Below are 18,612 nucleotides of genomic sequence, written 5' to 3'. Positions count from 1 at the left end.
CTACCATAAATATTGCACTTTAGGATGAGCTTCAAACTACAAGCCATTTCGCACCCTCTCATTCTGCTACTAACGCAGAAGGCGATAGCACCTAGTCGACGCCGTTCTATTGACCAAATATCATCATAGACGTTCGGGGAGGCATGAGATAGGAACTTGTGAGGACTTAGTTATCTCACCATTTGACAACCAGTTTTGAAAGTACCGGAAACAGTGGTCAAAAACTCCAAAATGGAACTAACTCTCTTTGCTTCGCGACGGTTGATCCGATTTTAGAATGAAAGGACTTACGCTACTTTCTAGTTCCGGAATTAAAGGGAAGTGTTGAGTGTTTTAAATTTCAAGCCGTCGTTTAGTGCGGCGATGCAAAAAAAAAGGATACATTTTTTTAACTTAGACCCAAAACTTCAAATTTGTAGGTTGTGCTAGTTACTGACCTTACGAATCGACTTCGGCTATACCGGCCCCTAGAAGTCAGTTTCATAAGTGCCGGAAATTGTGACCAAAAAACTCCAACATAGGACACACTTACTTTTCTCCGCGACGGCCCAACCGATTTTCACAAACATGAGGCCCAAATAAAAGGTAATCCGGAACTACAGGGAGAAGTGTGTTTAAAGTTTAAAATCAGCATTAAGAGCGATGCTGAAAAAGACTTCTGTTCTTGGATCGAGACTGTTTCGATTTTTATGCTATAGCTACAGGGTGGGCCATTTAAGGTGGAAGCATTTGTTCCTGAACAAAATATATGAAAAAAAAACATTTTTATTTTTTCCTCATAAGCCATAAGATTCTTTTCCCAACCAAACAATAATCACATTATCAAATCGAATGGCTTGGAATTGACATGGTCTGATCAAGCAAAATACTTAGGTTTAACGTATGACAAAAAACTCACTTTCAAGGATCACATTAAAGGAATCCAGGCAAAGTGTAATAAGTATGTTTATATCCTCTTAAAAAAAATAAATTCTAAGCTCTGTCTAAAAAACAAATTGTTAATTTATAAACAAATTTTCAGACCAGCCATGTCTATGCAGTACCAATTTGGTCAAGTTGTTCAACCAGGAAGGAAAAATAAAATTAAATTTTAAAAATGATTTTGAAGCGTCCTCCCTGGCTTAGTACAAATGAGTTACACAGACTCACAAATATAGAACCATTAGATGTAATGTCACATAATATTATAAGCAAATTCCGACAAAAATCGATGCAACCTTCAATTGAATCGATTCGCTCTCTGTATTAGTTAGTAAGTTAGTATAAAAGTTCGTTTTCCCCATTACACAATACAAGTTGGTTTACAATTTTCCCCACACATAAATCACAGAATTTGCGGAAGCAAATGATGTATTTATGGTAATAACCAAATCATGTATATTATATGGCTGAAAAGTCACCACTTGTGGCTGAACATCCAATTTAAATCTTAATAATTTAATGTTAACTCATATGCCAATAAATAGTTATTAAAAAAACATTTTTATTTCGATTTGTTTGTGATTTGTGTACCATGGGATATTGTGGAATGAGATTGAATATTGTAGAATAGAATAAAATGATAAATACTGAACATATGAGCAAACCACTGATAGCTGCCAAACGATGCTTATCCAGTTTACTTTGTGGGGTTGTGTCGTTTTCGTGTGGGACTCGATGGATGAGGTAATCTGTGAGTGAAGTGTAAGAGGAAGTGCATGCAAGAACGGTAATAAAGGCCGATCGACCAATAATAAAGACTGTCCCAGAAAGTATGGACGCCACTTTGATTTCGCTGTAAATAATTCACAAGTGTTAGATATTCAAATTTTATTCGATATTTTTATAATATTAGACTACAATAACAGAAACTTATTCTCAACATTTGCTACTTAGCCATTGTAGACTAGCTGGCGCACCTTCTTGCGAACGTTCCTCATTGGATTCCATACAGACTTCTTGGCGACAAGTTTTGAAACCTTTTTCCAATCTTTTTTGAACTGTTGAATGGTTTCGACTGCCGAGACATGTTTTCTAAGATGTGCCTTCGTTAATGCCCAAAATTCCTCACTTGGTCGAAGTTGTGGGCAATTTGGTAGATTCGTGTCTTTTGGGACGAAAGTGACATTTTTGGTAGTATACCATTCTACCGTTGATTTCTAGTGGCAAGAAGCAAGATCTAGCCAGAAGACAACAGGATCCTTGTGGCTTCGAATGATGGCTAGAAGTCGTTTTTGTAAACATTCCTTGGTGTATATTTCGCTGTTCATTGAAGCAGTGGTGATGAAGGGTTTCGAAATCTTACCGCAGCTACAAATTGCTTGCCAGACCATAGCTTTCTTACCAAATTTTTCGATTTCAATCGATGTCTCGGACTGGTTTAACACTTGCCCTTCTCGCACCGTATAATATTGTGGTCCCGGCAAGGATTTGTAATCGAGTTTCACGTAGGTATCGTCGTCCATGATTATGCAGTTCAAATTTCCAGCAAGAATCGTATTGTACAGCTTTCGAACCTTCGGCCTGATCGATGCTACTTGTTTCGGACTACGTTTCTGCTTCTTATAGGTTTGCAGATTCAAACATTCTTTAGCACTAAGAACATTTGACTTCGAAGTGCCCACTTTTTTGGCCACGTCCCGAACTGAAAACTCCTTCTTTTGCTCGAACGCCTTCAGTATACGTTTATCCAACTGAGGGTTAGCAGGACCTTTTTTTCGACCCGTTTTCGGTTTATCCTCAAAGGTGTTATCCTCACCGAGCTTCCTGATTGCATTTCGCACGTTTTTTCACTTACTCCATCAATTTTTGTTATCTTTCTCAGTGACAGTCCGTGTTCTGTGCACTATTTGTACACAATTTTTCTTTGTTGTTCTGCTGAAAGTCCATGCATTTCGAAACAAACTAATGAAAACGAATAAACAACTGCACAAGTGGTTAGAGAATAGTGTAAACAACAGGACGCAGCCATAAAAATTGACAGATTCTGACCCATTGCGAAATGGCAGCGGTTTTTGGTTGCGTCCATACTTTATGGGACAGTCTTTAGAGATAAAAGTAGAGTAACGGTAGTTAGAGTGAGATCTGTTGTCTATGTTCAATAGATTAACTTCAAGAGTAAGACGAAATTAATAACATTTGCTTCAAGTTTTCGCATCACTATAACAGCAGTATTGAACAATTTTTGAACTACTTTTTCTGCATTATTGCTTCACAGAACCAAAACGAAGTATTCGATATTATCACAATTCATTGAATGAAAGTAATCGGTGAATCGGTGATCGGTGAAAGTGATCAAATGGGCACCATAACCTAGAAACGTCTGTGAGTTAAAAAAGTTAATGAAGAAGCTCATAGAAGCAAATCTTATCAAGGGTCCAGTATAGAACTGAAGCAAGGGACTGCTGCCACTGTAACTATTTACAAAAAAAAACCATTTTAATCTACCTAGTGGTGTAATGATGCCTTTCTCATATTACTCATTACATCATAAATATAACCGTGAAATTCGCAAAAACAACTGTGTATTGAATAGAAATAGGAAAATTTGTTCGGACCTAATCTCACAAACTCTACAAATCCTGTTTAACCTGTAGTTCCAAAACCGAAAGTGGTATCCACAACAAATTAAAGAATAAGTTTGTGAAAATCGATTTGGCCATCTCGAAGAAAAGTGAGTGAGATCCTTTTTGCAGTTTTTATCACCATTTCAGATTCTTCCGAAACCGGATTCAGATAAACGGAATAACCGAAGTTGGTTCGTTTGCTACCCACAAATATGACCTACAAATTGGAACAGTTTTAAACGTAGTTATACCTATACTTACTATCTCATGCTCTATTTCGATTAAACCAATTAAACGAAATCCAACAAACGAAACGAACCAGCGTTTCTGTTACTTCTGCATATGTAAGTCAAGCTAAACAGCATGAATCAGCAGCATAAAACATGTAGTAGGATTATTATTATTATTATTATTATTATTATTATTATTATTATTATTATTATTATTATTGTTATTATTATTATTATTATTACTATTATTATTATTATTATTATTATTATTATTATTATTATTATTATTATTATTATTATTATTATTATTATTATTATTATTATTATTTTTATTATTATTATTAATGACGTTGTGTAGTGCACAACGTGTACGAAATAGAACAAAGCACGCCTTATTCGTTTTGTGTTTTCTTCTTCTTTCGGTGTTGTACATATTGTCACTTTATATGGCGATTTGAAAACTTTGACACTCATCGCCCTGTAACTGCGGAACCGGAAGTTGGATCCGGATGAAATTTCACAATAGCTTTAAAGACAGTATGAGCTTCAATTCAAATCAAGATTTGTGAAAATCGGTTCAAACATCGCAGAGAAATCAAAGTGAATTTAGTTTTAGGAGTTTTTCTTCTCCGCTTTCGGTGCTCTCGGAACAGGAAAAGGGGGGACCAGTAGTGCCGAATTAAGTTTTCATGCCCACTAACTAACAAGCTCTGAAAATTAGAAGAATTTATCAGACAGTTTTATGGGATTTGTACCTGTTTTTAACCATCGTTCGTGGAAAAATACTAGTAACGTTGTTAATTTTCCACGTATAACGCTTTAGTTCCGGAACCGGAAGTCGGATCCAGATAAAATGTTTTACAAATTTTCAGGATATTGTAAGACCTTTCATTTGAATCTTAGTTTGCGAGAATCGGTTGAGTTATTCCAGAGACAATTGAGTGTAAACTTCTTCTCAAATTGTCACATATTACCATATAACTCCGGAACCGGAAGTCACATTTAAATGAAATTCATTAGCAAGCTATGGGATCATAATACCTTTTATTTGAATCTTAGTTTGTGAAAATCGGTTCAGCCATCTCTGAAAAAAGTGAGTGCATATTTTTTTCTTTTTTTGGTACATATTATCCTATATCTCCGGAACCGGAAGTCGGATCGGAATGAAATTCAATAGCAGGCTATGGGACTATGAGACCTTTCATTTGAATCTTTGTTTGTGAAAATCTGTTAAGCCATCACTGAGAAAAGTGAGTGCATATTTTTGTTACATACACACACACACATACACACACAGACATTTGTTCAGTTCGTCGAGCTGAGTCGAATGGTATATGACATTCGGCCCTCCGGGCCTCGGTTAAAAAGGCGATTTTCACAGTGATTGCATAGCCTTTCCATATAAGAAAGGCAAAAAAAGGCTTGTCCTGGAAACAATGGTCGTAACAAATCGATTGTTAGTCGAGCTGTATGACATGTTGCACCGTCCTGTTGAAACTAGTACCCATTCAAACGTTACAAAATCATTTATCATGACTCGATAACGATCGCCATTAACAGTTTACGTTGCTTCATCATCGTCTTGAAAAAAATAGGGAAGAATCAGCAAATCCGCACAACCAAACTGTAATTTTTTGGTCGTATAGAGGCTGTTCCTCAGTTAATTTTGAGATTTTGGAAAAGTTATTTTGAATGTAAAGTTGAACAACTTCAGTCTTTTGGTGTGTGCTGTCCCATGGTAAAATGGTTTTGGAATGACGCTTCCAACGCGGTATGTCATTAGTCGATCTGACAATTCTGTCAAAAGTTATTGGGTTGTCCCATGCTTCCACTTTAAATGTTAAATGTAAACTACCGAACAAATTTCCCTGTTTCTATTAACTGAGAAATTTTTCAAGAACACCGATTTGCCTCAGTATTATGAAGTTTCATTTCAATTGATTTTGCTAGGAGAAAAATTAGCTTAAATGTTGCTGCCGTTTGCATTGCAAAATTTTTCTAGCTCATGGAGCACAATGTCATTATACACTTATCGGACTCCCAGACATGTTTACTGACAATTTGACTACTATCACGTGCAAAAATACGATATGATCTAAGCCAATAGCCGTGCAGCATAACATACATACGTCCTACTTCGCAAATGAATGCTCCAAAACCCCCTACACTTGCAGAAATGACCTCGAAACAGCCAGATGAGCATCGGTAATGGCCATTTAACATCAATAAGGCGTCAACATTCCGAACTGACTGACATCGCAGCGCAGCCAGGTGGTGCCAATGTTACTCCAGTGGATAACGGATTCGATCGAGGGGCGCGAAAACAACATTCAAACAATGCAAACACCGAACGTTTGTTACGTCATAACGCGGCAGAACTGGGACCAGCGCTTTTGGGTGTAAACAAATTTTCTGATTTATTGAAGGCGCCACGTCGTTGGCAGAATTACGTTTGAGTGTTCTCACTTCGTCTGGTCCAGCTGAGCGCTCTACAAATCAGACTGCTCCGACAGGTGGTACCGTTGTGGGTTGAATTATCGGATTTTCGAATGATTTTTTTTTCGGTTGAGATTTTCATGGCCGTAGGAGGTTCCGAATGTGCATGTGTGCGTGTGTTGAGCGGATTGCTGTATAAACCTTACCAACCGAAATTGGTGGCTTGTTTTCTTCTAACTACGCATCCGTTGAAGTTTGAAGGACAAACGACCGGCGCCGAGTTGTGAACGTTTTTGCGGCATTTACGTGTACGAGTGGTTCTGGCAATGTTCCAATCATTTCGGTAACCGTATTGAAGGCAAATAGACGTGGCTAACCTTCCAAAACTGCGCATCTGGCGATCGTGAATCTTCACAGTCGGTGAGAAAATTATTCGTGTTTCGCCACTTGCCAAGTTCACTAGGAAATTAAAAGAATGCTTCATTGATATAAAAACGGTGACACTTTGTACGTAACCCATTCCGAAAGACAATGCCGCATTAGCTGCTCTACCGGCACGGCTTGTGCGTAAATTGAACAAATTAATTCAATATCCAAGTAATTTACAACGTAAAGTGCAAAAGCGACACCAGCGACGACACTCCATCTAATGTGGGGCGGTGTCCTCGCGTCTACGCTAAATAAAATGTGTAGCCCGTTGGTAACTGGGTCTGTCCTCGTCGCGTTCGTGTGCGGTTCGTGTAGGATCATTATAAGTACGACGATTTTTTTAATCTCCCCTAACCCCAATTCCTGGATATCTCGCTTTAATCTGCCCTGTCATAAACGATTTTGCTCCGTTATGCGAATCATGTCTAATGGACATCAGCCGCCACCCCAGACGGGCTGCATCTAATTGACGACAACGGAGGTTGGCATAATTATCTCGATTGTCGCATAAAATGCGCATCCAGCCGTATAGCCGCGGAGTCGGAACGGCTGCTCGATGGGAAAGAATGGATCGTATTGATGTGTTGACGGGACTGAAGCGATCATAATGTTCGCCCAACAGTTCGATGCATCAAGTTATGCCGACGAAATAGTTGTATAAATTAATTATTCAGTCAGTTCGAACGAACCACTTCCGCCGAGTAAGTCACGATTAGCAAACAAAGTGAGTACGTCTGCAATGCATAATGTTCATGTAACATCAAATTGGCGTGCACTCTATTTTCATGCTGGCAGTTTCTAGCGTCCGTAAGCGGAGTACCGACAACACGGAGAACCTGCTTTCACCGCAAGTCACTTTTGGTCAAATATTGGTAATTGAATGTTACCTCCCTTTTATATCATCATACATATTTATAACATACCTTACTATACCACATACCGAACATGAACACGAACCAGAAGGTGGTGCAGCAGACATTCTATAGCTCATCATCACCATATTCATGAATGGAATCATGTGCTCTGATGGAGGGGAGTATGTCTGTGCCAAATTTTATGCACCTTCAGTACGTTGTAAGTCAGCGCCGAAAGCAAGTCCTTCCTTTTCAGAATAGTTTACTTTATTAGGTTGTTTCACCATGGCGTGAATACTTTGATCCATTCGAACACCCGAGACCACTAACTCTTCATCAATCTGCTAAAGCAAGAATTGTGCTTGCAGTGAATCCTCCAATCCGACTAAGATGCTGGTTGCATTTTCACCGGAAGTGACTTCCGTGCCGAATTTTGCATCCGTTGTTAGCTGCTGGTACATTTTTGAAACGCGCCACATTCAACAACAAATGGAAACTCATAAATTCAGAAACTCGGTTTCTTTCTTTTCCTTCCTTTCTGCTCCAGTCGGTGCCGGCACAGTCCGGAATGCTGGTGGAATTCGCTTGGGGCTAGCCGTCCACCGTAAATCTTCGTACTGTATGTTTCCTTATCCTGATGGTCGGCTAGGTTAGGTATTTTTTGTTTTCGGTTGAGTTTTGATTGCGCAATGGATGGTTGATTTGTGGTACTGGCAGAAAAGTTCTATTCTCGGTAGTTTATTTGTTCGTTTGAACAATTGTTCGTGGTGGCACTAGTTTGGATATTTTTCTTTAGTTGCATTGTTCTCAATCTTTGTTTGGCTGAGTGAATTTTCCGCTAGATTTTCCTTCAAAAATGAAGAGAAAATCGAATCTAAAAATGCAATAGATAGTTTAATAGACAGAATTGGTATGGATCACTATCGCACATCTGTGTGATTAAAAATCACAAAATGGTATTATTCGCATACAAGCGTTCCCCATGGTATACTTTTCTTTCTAGGAGATCCCTAAGGTTTTCAGTGGGACTCAAGTCTTGTTCTAGGGAAACTGACGAATAAAAAATCGTGGAAAAATGGCAGCAACAGAAATAGCAAAATAACAGATCCGTCTTCATAGATCCTGTGGAAAAGTCATTTGAAAACGTTACGTTCCAGGATAAAGTCCAGATGACAAATGTATCAATTTGGTTAGTATCAATCGAAATGATAGGCGGATTTTTGATGGCCAAAGTCTGCTTAAGAAAATCAATGTGCATTGCAATGGACAATAATACGTATATAAAACACGTTATCGAGTAGATTCTGTAAAAAAAAAGATCTATGTCTTCAAAGGCTACATGATCCTTGAAGCCATCCAGAGTAGAGAAGTTTGCTAAAAAAAATTCTTGTTTGGCTGGCAACTTGTGGACGTAACAAAATGAGTAAATTCGTCATCATATCTATAAATGCTTTAGAAGTGGCTTGTATTTTACGAGTATAGAAGACACTGGTTTCGTTAAATTTAATTGTAGGATTCTGATCAATAGAAGAATCTCTACTGAATAAATTCGCTACTGAATCGCAATTGAGCTTGCTTGCAATTGGCTTGCTCAGTATGAAAAACTGTATTTTGTATCTTTAGGGAATCTAATGATGGATGATGAGGGATATTAATGGTACATGAAAATCAACGTAGTTTGTCAATTTATATGTGTGAGGGCATTCAAATTGGAGAAAATTTTCAATTCGGAATTTTCAGAAACCCTTCTTTAACGCCAGAACTGGGAAAAATACTAGTTTCGGTACGGCACGGTTTACGTAGGTTCAACACATGCTCTCGTTTGATGCTCACCGTGTTCGAGTTCGCAACCGGTTGTGTAATTCTCAATAAAATGAATACTAGGGAAATCAATGCTAGATGAAGGTTTTCATTTGAAATAATCAGTTCGAATCGTAACCACATTGATCATGTTAATTTTTCAGTTTATACTACGCAACAGCCAATTAGTGAAAACATCCGCTTTAAATAGTGATGGTAGTGACAAAAGACTGTTTTATTTCCAGCTTGTTTATTTAACTTGTGCACTATTTATATAGTCGTATGTTCGATCCCCGACCTGGAAGGATTCATAGTGTCAGTAGAATCGTAACACCAGCCATGCAATGGTTCTGTACACTCTGAATCGACTGCGAAGTCTGTTGAAACAGAATGTCAAATTTCACTACAGGAATGTAATACCAAGGCTTTGCTACTATTTATATTAAACCCAATCGTTATTTAGCATGGATTTGATTTTTGGAAGTAACTGGAGCGCATGATTTTGCATGTTTAGAATACGCAGCAGGTGCAGCGTTTGTACGGCGCGCTTGAATTGGTGTAGGGATATCCTGCGCTTCTGTTACCTCTGCGTATGATAGTCAAGCTAAATAGGGTAAAATTTGTTCAATCAGCAGCATATTAATCACATCATGCATGGTTATATTATTTGCTGTTTTTATTGATGATATTACTCTACCACCAGCAGGCGCAGCAACTATGGAGGGGCAAAGCAATCTTTTTGCCTCCCCAAAAGATTTATTGGATTGGCCATGCCCCCCCAATATTTTGGCAACTGGAATAAATATTAGAAAATTTGCTAGAAATGATATAATCATAAATCAACATAATCAACAGAGCATCAAATTCAGAGATACCAGATCTGCAGATTTATCTGCAAAGCTACAAATTTGTTATAAAGTGCTGCAGACCTTTTTACAGATTTTTGAGCATCACATTTTGAGCAAACTTCATCAAAATTTACAGATTTGTGAAATGGTCGCACTGTTTCATTTTTGTTTGCTCGCTAAGCCAGTTTTGTGTATCATACTTTATAGATAAATATAAGCCCGCAAACATTTTTTTGCGGATTTACAGATTTTGTAACCCTGCCTGAAGATATTTGAAATTTTCACCTGGAATATCTAATCAAATTGCAAAGATTCAGCATTCTTTTTCTTTTTAAACACCTTACGCGCACTGAAAATTTTCAGAAAGGTTTATTTTTTGTTCATCGGCGAATTTCTTCATCATGTATTCCACAAAGGGTCCAACTACTCTCATTCGGCTGCATTTCACCTTTCCTGTTAATTTCATATCAATATGGCATACGTGAATATAAAATCTATCATTCTTCTTGCTTTTTTGGGTCGTAGAAAATAGGCTTTGTATCGATTATTCCTTATAGAATCGAATTTTTCTTGGTTTAGTAACAATGTTTTGACCAAAACGAAGTTATTGTCATTATGTTTTAATTGTATCTTGATTGGCTATAATCGGTCATAATCGTAGTTAGAAATCATTATTTCATTTTTTCAAATACTGCATATGCTGCGTTCGATAATTAGGTTTTGCACGAACATAACATGCCATACCAAAAAAACAACAAAATCAACTTTTTTTGACAGTCGCCGTGTATTTGTTTACAGTTTAAAAGTTCATCAGAGGTTCATCATTTGAATTTAAAAATTGCAAGTCGCTTCACAATAAACAGATTTATACAAATATCGCTCCTTGATGATGGAAACGAATACATCTTTTTAGTACTTTTCACTGTGGAACACGTTTTTAACAGACACTTTTTCGTCATTTTTCAATTTTTAATTTGCAGTCGCAAAACAAAACAAATACACGGCTGCTGTCAAAAATGAACCTGATTAATCGGCAGTTCATTTGTGTCGTCATCGTGTAAAACTTAATAATGCTTTTCTTCTTCTTCTTCTTCTTCCGTATGGTTGGCGTCACCTCACTTGAGATGATGCCGATTGATGCCACAGCAACTTAGGCTATATTGCCAGTTATTTTTCTTTTCAAATTTTCGCAAATCTCGCTGTGTGGTTACGTCGAGTCCTCAAAGTACGGATAAAAATCCTTTCTTTCTTACGAAATACTTGAATTTTCACCACACTAACACGATACAACGTGCTCACTCGTTGAGAGATTCACCGGAAGTGAATAATAATGATCTTTGTGCAGCCATACTACTAAACATTCGTCTGGTACACACCGAAAAATTAGGCCAGTTTGGAATAACTAAACAATTATTTATAGAAACAATCTAATCCATTCAGAAATAACAAATATTTTGTTTTGTTGTTCAAAGAAACAATATTTACACTATCGAAACAAATTTTCTGCTATCACTATTTCTATAAAGTTAATCGTAGTGTTAAGCCCTAGTTTAGTTAGTTCGACAATTTGTTTTTCTCTGCGTGTACAAATGCGAGCGATGTTTATTGTTGTCACGAGCACATATGCCAGATTCACAGATTAGTCTGTGTTTCACAGATTTTCATTATACAGCTCTAATTAAAAACTGACACAGATTTGCGATAGCGTTCACAGATCGGCAACCCAACAAACCAAAGGTTCGGATAAAAGGGATTGATTCGGCTTAAGCAGCTTACGAAGTTCATTTTAAACAGTCCATTTTTAAAGCAATTATACACACTTTATATAGTTTACGGGACTCATCAGAACGATCTTCTAAGCTGCTTATAGTATACATTGTTCTATGCAGCGAGATAATTCACGTGGAACTTATTTTGCACTTCGAACTGTCAAATATTACACTCTTAGAAAAAAGGACGTAAATTCAAGCATGTCGTGATTTTTTCGGTGATGACCAGTGCTGTCAACTGTTTTTTCCAAAAATCTGTATTTGGCGAAAAAAACTATCTGTACAATATCTTTACAAAAAAAAAGGTCGCTCGACCTGGTTTACCCCTATGGAATCCAACACAAAAACTGAAAATCGGTATTTATCTGTATGAAAATTGAAATATCGGTATTTTGAGAGAGCATATCTGTATTCCTGTATCGAGTCCAAAAATCGGTATAGTTGGCAGCGCTGGTGATGACACAATATTACATCTACTAAAATGTTTCTAAGTGTGTATACACTTAAAAAAATATAATTTTAAATCTCTAAATCGTAAATTTAAATCTCTATAAATGCACATAAAATAAGCGTCGAAATTCAGTTAAATTTACATCTCAAAGTAAGTAAAAATGAATCCTAACATTATCTTTTCAGCTAGTTTAGCGGAAGTTGACATCGAAACAGACACAATATTTATTTTTAAATGTTAAAATATGTAATACTTCGTCATAAAACAAGAAATTATGGTATGCTTGAATTTAAGTCAACTTTAAGTATCATTTTTTCTAAGAGTGCTTGCTCCACGTATTTTCTTAAGCATCGAGAAAATTCGCATGGAACTTGTTCTGTACTTCCAAGTTCTCAAAAACTGCTCGTGTACTTTTAAGCAGCAAGTAAGTGGATGTTTTAAGTAATTATGGAGTACTTCTGGTTGCTTGGGAGTAAGCCTCTAAAAAGTTTCAATTTTCTTAGAAAAACACAATGACTTGACGCTTGAAAGTGACGATACCTTTCTTTCTCACGGAAATGATCCCGTTTTACTATGCTCTTATGGGAAGAGGAAACAAACTGATTTTTGAATCAAATACAGATTTAAAAAAAAATGACTTGGCATCCTTGGTCATGAGCGAATGTTTTGTTTCGAGCAGCTTGGAGGAAAATTGTGAATTGGAAAGTGTTTCTTAGAATATTTCAAGGAAAAATAGTGGTTTATGTGGGCATAAACTTCAATCGGAATGTTATCGATGTTTTGAAATGCAAATTATTTTTGTTTTAATATTCGAGGTTTTGGGTAGAAAAAAATTGTTTTTCTTCTACAAATACTCGAGATTTGCCGTACCCTTGCGCACTATTAGTAACAAAACATGACCATTTTGTGTTTTTCATACTCGTTAACATGGTAATAATTGTAATCTTTCATTTAAGGTTATTGTAAAGCAAGGCTTGAAGTTTCCGTAGACGTTTACGTTTACAATTTCGAAAAAAGTACTATTTCATTGGTAATACTTAAAAACCGGTGAACGACCGCAACTAGGTTAAAGTCGGGTATGGATAAACGATATAATAATAATAAAAATACGTAAAAAAAGTCTAGGTGCGCACTAATCGCCACCTCTGGTTTTCTCCAATGCTACATTACCACAGTTTGGCACAATTTGGCAAAGTTACCACGCAGTGCTGAAGAATTTCCTAGTAGTATGCCATGATACCGGTTTGAGATCAAAAACAAGAGCAATTTTGATTGAAAAAAAATGAATGAATGAAAAATGATTTTTCGCTACTAAACTTTCTACCAGGGTTAGAAACGTTACTATTTGTATAATATCCGCACCAAAGCTACATTCTTCTCAATAGACTAAGGAAACTATGACCATATTATTTAATCTGTAGCAAAATTGTGCTAAAGACTGTCCCAGAAAGTATGGACGCACTTTGATTTCGCTGTAAATAATTCACAAATATTAGATATTCAAATTTTATTCGATATGCTGATATTATTAGACTACAACAACAGAAAATTATTCTCAACATTTGCTACTTAGCCATTGTCGACTAGCTGGCGCACCTTTTTGCGAACGTTTCACATCAAATTCCGTACAGACTTCTTGGCGACAAGTTTTGACACTTTTTTCCAATCTTTTTCGAACTGTTGAATGGTTTCGGCTGCCGAGACATGTTTCCTGAGATGTGCCTTCGTTAATGCCCAAAATTCTTCAATTGGTCGAAGTTGTGGGCAATTTGGTGGATTCATGTCTTTTGGGTCGAAAGTGACATTTTTGGTAGTATACCATTCTACCGTTGATTTCGAGTAGTGGCAAGAAGCAAGATCTAGCCAGAAGACAACAGGATCCTTGTGGTTTCGAATCATGGGTAGAAGCCGTTTTTGTAAACATTCCTTTATTTCGCTGTTCATTGAAGCAGTGGTGATGAAGGGTTTTGAAATCTTACCGCAGCTACAAATTGCTTGCCAGACCATAGCTTTCTTACCAAATTTTTCGACTTCAATCGATGTTTCGTTTCGGACTGGTTTAACACTTGCCCTTCTCGCACCGTATAATATTGTGGTCCCGGCAAGGATTTGAAATCGAGTTCCACGTAGGTTTCGTCGTCCATGATTATGCAGTTCAAATTTCCAGCAAGAATCGTATTGTACTAGGCCTGATCGATGCTTCTTGTTTCGGACTACGTTTTGATTGTTTTTGCTTCTTATAGGTTCGAAGATTCAAACGTTCTTTAGCACGAAGAACATTTGACTTCGAAGTGCCCACTTTTTTAGTCACATCCCGAACTGAAACCTCATTCTTTTGCTGGAACGCCTTCAGTATACTTTTATCCAACTGAGGGTTATCAGGACCTTTTTTCGACCCGTTTTCGGTTTATCCTCAGCGAACTTCCTGATTGAATTTCGCACGGCTTTTTCACTTACTCCTTCCATTTTTGCTATCTTTCTCAGTGACAGTCCGCGTTCTGTGCACCATTTGTACACAATTTTTCGACGTTGTTCTGCTGAAAGTCCACGCATTTCGAAACAAATTAATGAAAACGAATAAACAACTGCACAAACGTTTAGAGAAGAGTATAAACAACAGGACGCATCCATAAAAATTGACAGATTCTGAACCATTGCGAAATGGAAGCGGTTTTTGGTTGAGTTCATACTTTCTGGGACAGTCTTTAATACTCAGGGAATTTCTAGAAACCTAAAATTTACTATCATTGTCTGTGATATGTTAGAGTTAGAGATAAGAAAAACTAGGAAAGCCAATCTAAGGAACAAATGTACTCAAATATTATCGACTTAATAATATTCAATGAAAAGTTTCGCACTGTGTGTCTACTATTGGAACAAGTTCAGTAAAGTAATCAAATCTAGTATAAAATTCTAAGGATCTTTTTTTTCTTGCGATAATAAACACTCTGCCCTTGTTTGCCTTGTGTGAAATGACATGTGTTTCGATCATCCGAACCAGTACAGAATCGTCCGTGACGTGAGTTTCTAAATAAAACCAGTGCGACGATTCATTACCTATGAAAAATGAACTTGTTGACCCCAAGAGGGTTAAGGAATTTATGATTCACCATGTACTTTAGTCGCGTTTTCGCCTCACGAATCTCGTATAGCAGAGAGTATGTTTTGTCTCGTTTTTTTTTCTCTACCGATTCAGCCAATAAAACTCAACGAGCTGAAAAAAGTTGAATGAAAGCAGTCGCAATCGTATTTCGCTGAGTGTGTTACCTGCCGGTCAACGAAGGCTACGAAACGTATCCGCCACACTTCGCAGTTTTGTGAATGAAGTGAACCATGCTGTTTGCCCGGATACGGGTGTGAACATTTGAAGGCGTGAAATTGAAAAAAAAATAAAAGTAATCCTAAATCGTTCCCAGCAACAAATTCGATCATATGTGACTAATGATAGGTCGAAATAGCTTCCAGATGAAATGCGTTTCTTTTTTCTTGTCAATGTGATTCATACTTATGTTATGGCTACTACTAATCGAAGAAGTGAATTTACGTCGCATTTTGAGAAATTGTTTATAAAAATTTTCACTGCTCACGAAATAATTAACATCGTTCTTTTCGCTTTTTTTTGCAGACCATAACCGCCTCGTCGGCCCGACTGCAACCGTCAAGCATCACTCCGGGACGAACTCACCAAAATTGCAATCAAGGACCTTGCTCCGGTCGAATACACCCCACACCACAACGACCACAGCCACGACGACCTGTTCCGGTTCGAACAATCGCAACAATGGGACCGGCACCAATCACCACGCGGTGCTGAAGAATGCCGGCACTCCCAGCCTACAACGGAACGGGGCCATTATTCTGGAAAAACCCAGTTCTCCACTGATTGTTGGTGAACGCGATGTGCCGACCAGTCCACCGGGAACCGGAACAGCGGGCCTTCCGAAACATCCGGCCGTTATTGTCAACGGAACCGGTAACGCCGAGAAGCGCTCGGTCGATCGGTCACTGGCCGAAACGGTCGGAGTGACTGGTGCTGCAAGGACTGCGGTGCCGACGTCCCCCAGCTGCACCCGTAATTTAGTCGATATTAGTTTGCTCAATCATGCCAACCGTGGCGTGGAAGCGCTGGGAGTTTTAGTACAATACTTAGTTTTTAATGTGAGTAATCTGTTTGATGTTACGTTTCTGTTTGTCTCCATCCAAATACTACAGGATCGAACCGGCTAAAGTCATCGACACTTTTGGGATTTTGTCGATATTTTATTGCATCCAATGTTTAGTTCATTTTCAGTTCGAACCGTGTCGAATTAGTTTTTCCTGATTTGGCTTGCATCGGTCTATTAATAGCAATCTGTATCGATCGATCCCTTAACAACCCTTAAATTTTATTGCCTTGTTTATTTGTTTGTCGTCCACTCGAATCCGAAACGGACATGCATATTTTAATTTCTGTGTTCATTCTATTGTCTGTTTCGTTTCGGGTGCATGGATTAGCGATCCCAAGCGAAAGGGTTGCAAACCCGAGCGCCCACAAAAACCTGCGTAGTGCGTGTTGACCAGAAACCACCCGTGGTGAGATAGTTATAAAGAGAGCGAGTGTGAGTAAAAGGGTACATGTGCTCTTGTAGAAGTATGTTTGCTGCACTTCTTGGATATTTATTACGATGTTTTTCCATGTTCGAGGTACAGTAAAAACACTCATAAATCCTGTACCGGGGATAGCAGCTCGTATAGCAATTTGTTTTAAGCTAACGCGAGTTTTGCAGTATGAAAGACGTATATTTCATGTGCTGACGTCCGAGTTATGAAGTACTTCGGACAATAAATGGAAACGGAGTTGGAAAATCTCTCGCAGCATATTTTATTTGTGCAATTGTTTTATACTTGACCGACTTATAGATTTGGGATGAACTATAGACTACTATTGGCCGAAGACTCGATGTGACCGCATCATTAACAAAACTACGAAAACTACGTACCCTAAAGGCAGCGCAAGAGACAAAGGAAAAACTCGGGTGGGTTATAGCACAGACATAACTGGACGTCATGCTTCCTTTCTTTTGTTTCTATTTTTTCTTGTGTGATTTTATCAACTGTTACTGCTTACCTTCCAGAATTGTATACCAAAGTACGACTTATTGACGACAAGCATATTAAATAACATGGAACAAATGTGAATAAAAAACGTATCGTAAACCCACTGTACTCAATAACTGAAAATATTCTGTATTTATACGTAGGCCACTACCAAAATAAAGTTTGACATTTTTCAACATAAATGTACTCAGAACGTTTTGATGTACAAGCGCTATTTCAGTCGTTTACAGTAAGTTAAAAAAATCATTTTGGATAAAAAATGGAAATTTCAGGAGAAGGATTTCGTTGGATTATTTTTCACAACTTTCGACGTGGGTTATCTCAACAAGAGTGCGGCGATGAACGGATTATGCAACGATCTGTCTGTGCAAATAATCACACAAGAAGCTTTCAATTATAAATTACAATTCTTTACGTTTCACTTTCGACTTGTTAGTACATCGCATTTGAAATTTTCAATGTTTTCTTCTGGTGCAGTTTAGCAGCGCAGTTTTTGGCTTTAAAATCTCATGTAATCACAGAACAAAAATCAATTATACAGTTTTATACATGTTTTTACTTCAGTTCACATACAATCGATCTATTATTGAAGGTTATTTGGTGAATGTTCGATTCTGTTGCTTCACGACATCTATACAAGCTAGTGCAATCGTTTCCTGTATTTTTTTTCCTCTTTTTTTTATCAGTTATCGGGGCCCAAAGAGCAAAAAACCACATAAATAAATCTTACCCACGGGTCCATTAATACATAAAAGCGAGACTGGTTTGTACGTAGCTCGAAGCGTTTCGGTGAGCTCATGAGCACAATTCCTTCATTTTTTTCGAGTTTTCAAATAGTGACGTGAAGCTAAATCCTCCCAAAATATTGGTTTCATTTAATTGTGTAGCACTAGAAACACCACTTTTACAGATAGTTTACAACAAAAGATATTTCGATGCAAGTTTCGACATTCTCTTTTTGATGTCTTACTCAAAAAGCGATAAAAAAGCAAAGCCTTGGTATTACATTCCTGTAGTGGAATTTGACCTTCTGTTTCAACAGACTTTGCAGCCGATTCAGAGTGTACAGAACCATTGCATGGCTGGTGCTACGATTCTCTACTGACACAACGAATCCTTCTAGATCGGGACTCTAACATATGACAACTGGCTT

The 18,612-nt window shown here is 37.6% G+C and overlaps 1 protein-coding gene across 2 annotated transcripts in view; it reads left to right on the top strand.

Annotated features, from left to right (window-relative positions):
* LOC131428205 (uncharacterized) overlaps positions 1-18,612 on the top strand; it is a 441,911-nt gene that overhangs the window by 395,270 nt on the left and 28,029 nt on the right. For both annotated transcript variants that reach the window (XM_058591951.1, XM_058591950.1), the window contains exon 7: positions 15,988-16,520. In XM_058591951.1, coding sequence (XP_058447934.1) covers positions 15,988-16,520 — 533 coding nt within the window. The remainder of the gene's footprint in view (positions 1-15,987; positions 16,521-18,612) is intronic.

Source organism: Malaya genurostris, chromosome 2 (genome assembly GCF_030247185.1).
Source record: "Malaya genurostris strain Urasoe2022 chromosome 2, Malgen_1.1, whole genome shotgun sequence".
NCBI classification, from domain to species: Eukaryota; Metazoa; Arthropoda; class Insecta; order Diptera; family Culicidae; genus Malaya; species Malaya genurostris.
The sequence above is the reverse complement of the archived record's forward strand: the minus strand, read 5'-3'. Positions and strand labels throughout refer to the sequence as shown.